General features: G+C 37.8%; 1 protein-coding gene across 2 annotated transcripts in view; it reads left to right on the forward strand.

Annotated features, from left to right (window-relative positions):
* Positions 1–7,385, forward strand: part of hace1 (HECT domain and ankyrin repeat containing E3 ubiquitin protein ligase 1) — a 35,243-nt gene extending 27,858 nt beyond the window's left edge. Inside the window, exons 21-24 of one of the 2 annotated variants that reach the window (XM_085803020.1) lie at positions 3,054–3,152; positions 4,357–4,427; positions 4,522–4,635; positions 6,813–7,385. In XM_085803020.1, the coding sequence (XP_085659146.1) occupies positions 3,054–3,152; positions 4,357–4,427; positions 4,522–4,635; positions 6,813–6,915 (387 nt within the window). In that variant the 3' untranslated portion in view covers positions 6,916–7,385. The remainder of the gene's footprint in view (positions 1–3,053; positions 3,153–4,356; positions 4,428–4,521; positions 4,636–6,812) is intronic. The other variant, XM_085803019.1, reaches the window with a different exon arrangement.
* Positions 7,386–9,369: the final 1,984 nt, after the last annotated feature.

Here is a 9,369-nt window from a genome sequence, read left to right on the forward strand (position 1 = left end):
GTGTGTGTGTGTGTGTGTGTGTTTAGGTGTGTGTGTTTAGGTGTGTGTGTGTGTGTGGAGGGTGGGGGTCACCTTGAAGCTCCTCCCTTATCTCCAACTCTATTAGTGGGATCTGTTTTTATGCCTCCACAGCTGGAGGCGTTATGTTTTTCAGTCGTCCGTCCTTATACACACACACACACACACACACACACACACACACACACACACATATAGACAATCTGAGTGAAGCCTCGAGGACTCAGAGGGAGAAATGATCAGATTTTAATGGTCGAAGGTCAAAAAGTCACAGTGACCTCGGACAGCAATAAAACGAATTCTAGTTTTATTAAGTCATGTTTTATTTTGATCGTGTTGCAGATTAAATTTTCATGGATAAAAAACATAAAACTGACATTTTTGCCACCATGTGCACATTTCATCTCATTTCATTTCATATTTATTCCATTACATGCATACTACATTACATGTTTACATAAGTTAACTTTTCTCTTTTTTTTCTTTTATCTAGCCTACATAACACCATAAATGGAAAGGAAAAGAAAAACGTATGATACCTGCCCCTTTCTATAGTTATAATTACATTAGCTTAACATTAAAGGAGAATTCTGGTCATTTTTGACCCCTAAATCGTTGTCCTGATGGTCACCCGGTGTTGGGGGGAGCAAAAAATGCGACTAAAATTGATGCAGGCAAACCAGAGTTACACCATGGCTAGACGCCTCTAGCGATAGCGACAACGCTAACCCATGGGGGCAATTCTTTCAACCACAACAAACACTCAAAAAACAATCAAATATCTATGGTACATGACTGGAATCCTTGTGACACACCACTTAACTCATATAGTTACAGTATAAACAGTATAAACTTTGTGTTTTTGCATCACTCGCCTCAGATAGCCTAACTCTGAAACATCCTGGAAAGACATTACTATCCGATCGCAGAGCGCCTGCTCTCCCTGCCACAGAAACAAACACTTTGTCCTTGTTGTGATGATTTCTTTACAAAAATAAACGGTGGAGCAGTGCAGTGGTAATGTCCATAATGTCTCCTACCGTTTATTTTTTGTAAATAAATCATCACAACAAGGAAAAGGTGTTTGTTTCTGTGGCGGGGAGAAGGCGCTCTGCGATCGCTTAGTAATGTCTTTCCAGGATGTTTCAATCTGAGGGAGGTTGAGAGGAAATGATGGGAAAACCTGCTGAAACGCAGGAGTGAAAACGTTTTGAAGAAGACTTTAGACTGTAATGACAAGAAATACCACAAAACTGTGAGGTCACCACGACCTTGACCTTTGATTTTTAACCTTTGACGACCAAGATCTAATAAATCAACTGGACATTTGTGCCGATTATGAAGAAGCTCTGTCAAATCTTCAACAACATGAATAAATACAATTTATTTATCTACAGTATCATGAATATGAGAATATTGTTCATGCAAACTCTCCTGAAGTCCAAATGAAACGTCCAACATGCTCTAATTTTATCATCATAGTGACAAGTCTCTAATGTTTTATGTTCAGAGGGAGAAGAAATAGATTTGATTAAATTTATCTTGTTTGCTGAGAAAGACGTGAAGTTGAAAACGGTTCCTCTGGTGATATGAAAAAAAAGAAAAGAAAAAAGATGTGGCTGTTTGGTCACTTTGAAATTGGTCAAAAATTGAATCTTGTAATTTAATTCATTGGATGTGATCACACTGAACAAATGCTGCATCAAGGTTTTCATCCTCAAGATTCAAAACATTTTAATCATGCACATTTTTATTTACCTTTTTCATTACAAAAAAGTAAAAATAACAGATATATAGACAGACAGAGGTATTTCTATTCTACAATCTCACCTATAAGATGGAGACTGCAGGAGAAACTTTGACTCTCTCTTCACTGTAGAAGATAAAATAGTCTAAAGCCTCATACATCTCATTCCTCTGGGCTCCGTTGTCCAAAAAAACCCAATAGAAATACATCAGTGAGCAGTCGTGTTGCACACTCTTTAATTAACACGAACACACACACACGCTGTGGTTTATTATAACTTCATCCCACATACATCATCCTGCTGCCCCACATACTAATACTAGAAACTAACAAAAGCAGAGTGTTCCCCTGTTTGACTAATGTTGGATACAAACTGCTGCGTCCAGCTGTTTTGGCCGTTTATTGGATCTTAGATATAAATATATGTAAAATATGTCAATATATAAGTTATATATCTGTGTATATATTGTGAGGAAAGACAGGAAAAACAGCAGTACGAGTTAATATGTGTCTAAATAAAACATTTAAAAGTGACATAATTATGATTTAAATCAAGACCCAATTATTTTTGATTGATGCCCATCGCTGTGACCACGTACACTTTATTTTCAGTTGCTTTGATGCACTCAGCAACAACAACAATGATTAAATTCTTGTTCACATGTCTGGAAACATGAGAAAAAAAAAGTGAAACAAAACATAAAACATCCTCTGTTTTTAAGCTGTATGTTCCTACTTTTATTTTGGCGGGTCAGAGACCTTTTCCTGTTCACTATGGTCCATGTTTGTTTGTGTCGACTTCATTCAGATTTCCTGCCTGAATCTGAGTTTATACGATGTTATATGATGTGGTAAAAGAACAGAAAGCATCATTCAAATGACAGAAAATATCGTTATTAAGGGAGAAAAATCAAAAAATAGAGGATTATATGAAAGATGGACATTTATTTATGGTCACGTTGTTCAGTGTGTGTGGTCGTGTCAAACAGCAGCTCAGCCCCGAGTCCTGACCTGCAGGAAGTCGACCACCGCCATCGTGTTACGGTTGATGCTGAAGCTAATGGATGAATGTGTTATCAGCTGTTTTCTCCTCCTTTAAACCTGCAGCTCTCAATTTGTTGTTGTCTTCTCTCTCTCTGTGTGTGTGTGTGTGTGTGTGTGTGTGTGTGTGTGTGTGTGTGTGTGTGTGTGTGTGTGTGTGTGTGTGTGTGTGTGTGTGTGTGTGTGTGTGTGTGTGTGTGTGTGTGTGTGTGTGTGTGTGTGTGTGTGTGTGTGTGTGTGTGTGTAGGAGCTGCTGCTGTCGGGGATGCCAGAGATCGATGTGCAGGATTGGTGCAGGAACACAGAGTACACCAGCGGCTACGACCCCCAGGAGCCGGTTATCCAGGTGGGCTCTTCTTCCTCTTCCTCTTCTACTTCTCCTTCTCCTTCTTCTACGCTTTCTGCTTCTTATGCTTCTACTATTTTGTCTTCTCCTTCATCTTCCTTCTTCTCCTTCTTCTACCTCCTCTGCGTTTTCTACTACTACTTCTATGCTTTCTGCTTCTCCTTCTTGTACTTCTTTCTCTTCCTTCTCCATCTTGTACTTCTGCGTCTTCTTGTTCTTCTTCCTTCTCCTTCTCTGTGTGCTCTTCATTTTCTTCCTCCTGTTTCTTTTTCTTCCTCTTCTGTGTTTTCTACTACTTCTACACTGTCTGCTTCTTCTTGTACTTCTTCCTTCCTTCTCCTTCTTGTACTTCTGCTTCTTCTATCTCCTCTGTGTTTTCGACTACTTCTACGCTTTCTCCTTCTTCTACTTCTCCTTCTCCTTCCTTCTCTACGTGTTCGTCATCTTCTTCCTCCTCCTTCCTCCTCTTCTTCTACCTCTTCTGTGTTTTCTACTAACTCTCCACGCTTCCTGCTTCTTCCTCTTCTTCCTCCTCCTTCAGCTTGACGTGCCCTGAAATATCGACTCATTTGAATCATCCTGTTTTTTGTTGATGTTGATGTTGATATTTGCCAGTAAAGTTTTCCAAACTGAAGCAACAGGATTTTACCTCGTGGCATTCTTGGATTTGTTTTAGAAAATTAACATTTATCAACTAATGACGAACAAAAGTGTCTTTATTTCCTCTGATATTAAACATTTTAAGTTTCAGACTAGACCAACCAGGGTCATGAGGAATAAAATACGTTATAAAACGTCTTCATTTTTGGATTTGATTGAATTTACTTTTAAGTTTTATGTTTATCATGGTTTGGTATTTTATTTTCTGATTCACCTGGAAGTGAATGAAGTAGATGTAAGTTCAGAGCAACACTCGAGCATTAATCCTGTGCATATTCTCATTTGTCCAGGTCATAGTATCTCAAAGGAGTTTTCAATCCAGTTGCTTTCCATTGAAAACTCCTTTGAGACACTTGAGCATTGTTTTATATGAAATATAGTAAAAACAGTTTCAGTGTCTCACAACTTAAAGAAAATTAGGAAAAATACCCAATTATTCAAACATTTTCTCTAAAAAAATGATGAAGAATATGGTTTTCTGTGGAGATCTAGTTCTCCAGCAGTGTTTCATCATCTTTATCTTCATCTCCTCCTTCCTCTGCAGTGGTTCTGGGAGGTGGTGAAGAGTCTGACGCAGGAGGAACGGGTTCTTATGCTTCAGTTTGTCACTGGGAGGTTCGTCGGCTGGATTCACACTATGATTTATGAGATTTTAAAAGAATAAATATCTTTCTGTGGATTGGTAATTTTTACTCTCCTTCTCCCTCAGCTCCAGAGTTCCTCATGGGGGCTTTGCTTTCCTGATGGGGGGCAGCGGTTTACAGAAGTTCACAGTTGCTGCCGTGCCATACACCTCCAACCTACTGCCTACCTCTAGTACCTGGTAACAAAACCTCCTCCTCTTCTTTTTTCTTTATTCTACCCTTTTTGTTTATTTCATCATCCTTTTGTTTTTTGTCGACTCAGATTCACTCCCAGTCTTTGTTACTGACAGATGTTCCTCAAACACTCACTGGGACTCAAACATGAACTCTAATGAACGACGTTGTAGCTTCTAGTCAGACATTAGTTCCCCGTAGAGACGTTTTCCCTTGTGTGTCTTTGCTGTGTAATTACAATACACAAATTGACAATTTTCAGTCACACTTTCACTAAAGAGAAACGAGATACAATATCAGTTGTGCTGGTTCTATTCTCCTGTAAGCTCAGGTTACTTTTATTTTACCTGTAGGTAAACTGCAATTCTGCAGGTAAAGTAAGTAAAGCGTTCACACACAGCCCCAAACATAAAATGGTAAAATAAAATATTTAAAACAATTGAAAACAGTCAAGACGATCAACACGATTAAGACAACTAAATAAAAACGTAAAAATGTAATTAAAATGAAAAGAAATTAGATTAAAGTTATTATTTCCATTTCTTTTTTTTTTTTTTTTTTGAGGGAAAATATAGGAGCTGATTGGATCTATAAAGAATTGTTGAATATTTTGGGACCCCCTCGAAAATGAGATGCTGCATCTCAAGGGGCTATCCCTCAATAAATTCAATTCAATTTTGTCTCGTATTTTTTTTATCATACCTTTAGCAAATAATTTCACTTTAGGCACATTTAGCTCTAAAACACCTTTAATATGTTTAATGTGGAAACATAAACCAGACCAGTGGGTGTCAGGAGTGTCAAACTCATTTTAGTTCAGTGCAGTATGATCTCAAGTGGCCAGACCAGTGAAATAACTCCATAATAACCTGTACATAACTAGAGCTCTGACTTTTTTCCTTTTGTTTTAGTGGAAATGAACCTTCTTTTTACAAAACATGATATAAATAACTTGAAGTCTTTTATGTAATTTTCACTCCTGCGGACCAGATTAGACCCTCTGGTGGGCCGCTTTTGGCCCGCGGGCCGTATGTTTGACACCCCCCCATCCAGATTTAAACTGTGAGAGAAAAGAGGGAAATAACTGGTGTTGTTTCCCTCTTTTCTCTCACAGTTTAAACCTGGACATGATTATCTATCACTGTGATAAACAGCAGCACAGACTGAGAAGTAGAAAATGTTCCCTGTTTTGTTACTTTGGACTCTTTGTTGGATCTTTAAAGTCTCAGTGCAGCAGCAGCAGCTCGGCACTGACACACAGTTGTAGGTTTAGGTCTAAACCAGGCCTATATTCAAATTCACATGTGGCCCAGACTGTGAATAATATGAAATGTTTAATTTTTGTATAAAAGTGGAGTCGACACTACCTCTGTTTCTGCTCAGTTAAAGTTTTATTCTTTGGTTTCATTCACTTTTTTTTTTTTAAACACTTTATTTGTAATTTTCCAATTAACATTTAAAACAATCATATTCTCTGTTTTACAAATAACTACAACAAACAGTCCCGACAATAGACAGAGACAGATCAAACCCAAAATCAACGTGACAAACTAGTCATAGACAATAGACAGGCAAAGAAAAAAAAAATGACACGAAAAAGTGCACTTAATACTTCTTATTACAGAATTTGTTCAAGGGCAGGTGTAATCATTCATAGTTCCTGTTCCAGACGAGGTAAATTGTTCACATAAGTTATTAGAGAGTCCCAGCCAGGTTTCATTCACTTTTTGATGCGTCTGTGTCAAAGGTGACCAGATTTTTTAAAGAGAAACGTGTTGTTATCACCTGCTGCTGCTGCTTAAAAAAACCAAAACAAAACAAAACAATGTCTGGACCAGATACATTTCCTGTCCCAACTGGATTTTTGATTGAATAGTCTGATACTGTGTGATGTAAATATAAAGTGAACACTAGAGGGCAGTGTGTCTCTTCCAGTCTCGTTGACACCAGGTAGCTTCACTCTGACTTTTACTCTGATGGCACTTGGAGATCTCTGCATAGTAGCACAATGTGCATGTGGTGTAATATTCATACCAGCCCTCCTCCTCTTCCTCCTCCTCCTCCTCCTCCTCCACAATCATAATAACAACTGTGTAGCCTAACTCAGTGTTGACCATGTCCACCCACACCCCCCTTTTTTTTTGTGTGTGTTTTCTCTCTCTCCTCTCTCCAACATCCACAGCATCAACATGCTGAAACTACCCGAGTACCCGAGTCAGGAGATCCTGAGAGACCGGCTGCTGGTAGCGTTGCATTGTGGGAGCTACGGCTACACCATGGCGTAAAAAAAATACGACAAGAACAAGAACAACTCCCATCATCACTTCGGTTCCTGCTGCTGCTGCCCCTCCTCTCCTCTCCTCCTCTCCTCCTCTTCCTCCACCACAGACACTCTTTTTGTAATCGGGCACTGATAAAAAACAAAACAAACAGGAAATCCAGATTGTTATGAATGAGCAGAACTGGATCTCCTCCACTCCAAACCTGTGCCAGAGCTTTTTCTTTCTTTCTTTTCTTTTTTTTTTTTTAAACTGAAGCTGGTATCTGGATATTTATGCAAATATTTAAAAAGAATTTGACTATTTTCATGCATACATTTATTTAAAGAAAAAAAAGAAGAAAAAGAAAAAACAAAACCAAACAGCATTTATAAAAAATCTCTACTTTAAAACACAATAAATACGTTCATGCACATTTACTGAATGTCAAATATTTATTCAATCCAATACTCCAACAAACTAGAATTAATCAGTTTGAAACATGCAATCAATATTATTATCACATGGTGTAGTAAATCCATCAGCTTTTTTTTTTTATTATTCAATTTAAACTTCTCAGATGATCCATCATGATGGAGAAACTGTAAATCACTTGAAAAGGGAACATCAACTCTTTTTTTTGGTCATGCAGTAAAACTTTTCCCCCCCTTACAGGTTTAATTAAGGAATTAAGGAGCTTTGGAAATTTTATTCTGGTAAAACCATTTTTTTTTTTTTTTTTACACCAGATCTTTGACTCATAAACGCAACATGAGAAAACCTAATTTCGATTACTGATTTTATTTTTCTTTTCTTATTTCCCTATGAATTTAAAAGTGAGTTTCAACCATTAGTGACTTAATCAGTGTTTCCCTCCAACATTCGACCTTTTGGCACTTCAGTTCCTATAGTTAATAAGCTGGTTAGCCTAGCCTAGCTTGCTAGCTTTACCATTGATTCCCAATCGATGTTTCCATTTACTCACTTTCCCATTAGTGCTGTGTGTGTGTGTGTGTGTGTGTGTGTGTGTGTGTGTTTCTGCTGAGTCAGTGGCAGCTCATGTCCTGTATTATATAAAACAGGAGGAGGATGATAATCCAGAGTTAGCCTCTCTCTCTCTCTCTCTCTCTCTCTCTCTCTGTCGTGATGACGACCGCCAACAACCAGACCAATTATAACACAAGGGCAGAGTCGAGCTCTCGGCTGCTGCTGCTGCTGCTGCTGCTGCTCGGCCGCAAGTCATAGGAACAACTATTTCCGTATCATTCCTGGTGCCGTCGACGAGTTGTTACGCTACAGACACTTAAGGTCAAAGTACTTCATATTCATAATAACTTATTGTGGGAAAATCATTGCATTGGAGCAAAGAAAGGTGACACCGTTTAAAATCATCATGAAAATAATTCCATTTACATAAAATATACAGTCATGGTCAAAAATATATCGGCACATTTGCACTTTTTTATTCAGATAATGCCCCACTGCGTCCTAAAAATCACTGCAAATACAGAAGTGTTGGCCTTCAGAAGTGTATTTCTTTGGTTTGCAATGGAGGAAAAAAAGTTAAATCTGACATTTCCAAAAAATTAACTCGACAAAATAATTGGCACCTTTTTCAAAACTTGGATTTGAAGCATTTTTGGGGGAAGTTGTGTGAGCTGTTGTGGTGTTCCATTGCGAACCAAAGAAATACACCAAAAACATTTTGTAGTTACAACTGTTTATAGGAAGAAATTATCTGGGGGCATTATCTCAAAACAAAAGTGCCAAAAATTTTGACCATGAGTGTACACTTGAGTGAGAAAACCCACCCACCAATATATGCAGCAATATATATCAATACAATAAAGACTTTGACTATTGGTAAGAAGAGTACAGCTACAGGAAGTGGCCCACCAGTGAACACGTTAAAATAAATGCCAAGGACAAATAATAACTTGTTTTATTCTCTAAAATAAGTTAAGTTTTTTTTTTTTTTGCATTGTCCCATCTCATATACTGTATATGTTAACATACAAATACTCAAAAACATAAACAGGCATAAACTTTCTCTCCTGTTGGAGGGAAACACAGAACAATGAATACGTTTTGGTTTAAATAAGATACAGTGCTCTTATACCAGATAATCAATTATAAGTTGAATATCACTTAATCAAAGTTTGGATTGATTGTGTGTTTGCCAAGGACATAAAGTGAAGACTGTATTTAAATATTGATTAAGTTATTGGAAATGCTGTTTACTGGCCAAAGTGTGTTTTTTCTATATTTTCCCCCATTATGTCTGAACTCGTTCACACACTCACTCCATCCCTGTATTATAAGTCGCATGTGTCCTGTTGCTTATTGTAGGTTCTTTGTCAGTATTTTCTGCTGTCATCTGTATTTTATCTGTATTTCCTTTTTTTAAACGATGGCTGTGTGTTATTTGTCCCATATCTATCAATGTTTGGGCTTTTTTTCGGTGCCAAACACTAAAACGCT

This window comes from Trachurus japonicus, chromosome 16, assembly GCF_045865225.1.
Source record: "Trachurus japonicus isolate A0001 chromosome 16, Traja_1.0".
Lineage (NCBI taxonomy): Eukaryota > Metazoa > Chordata > Actinopteri > Carangiformes > Carangidae > Trachurus > Trachurus japonicus.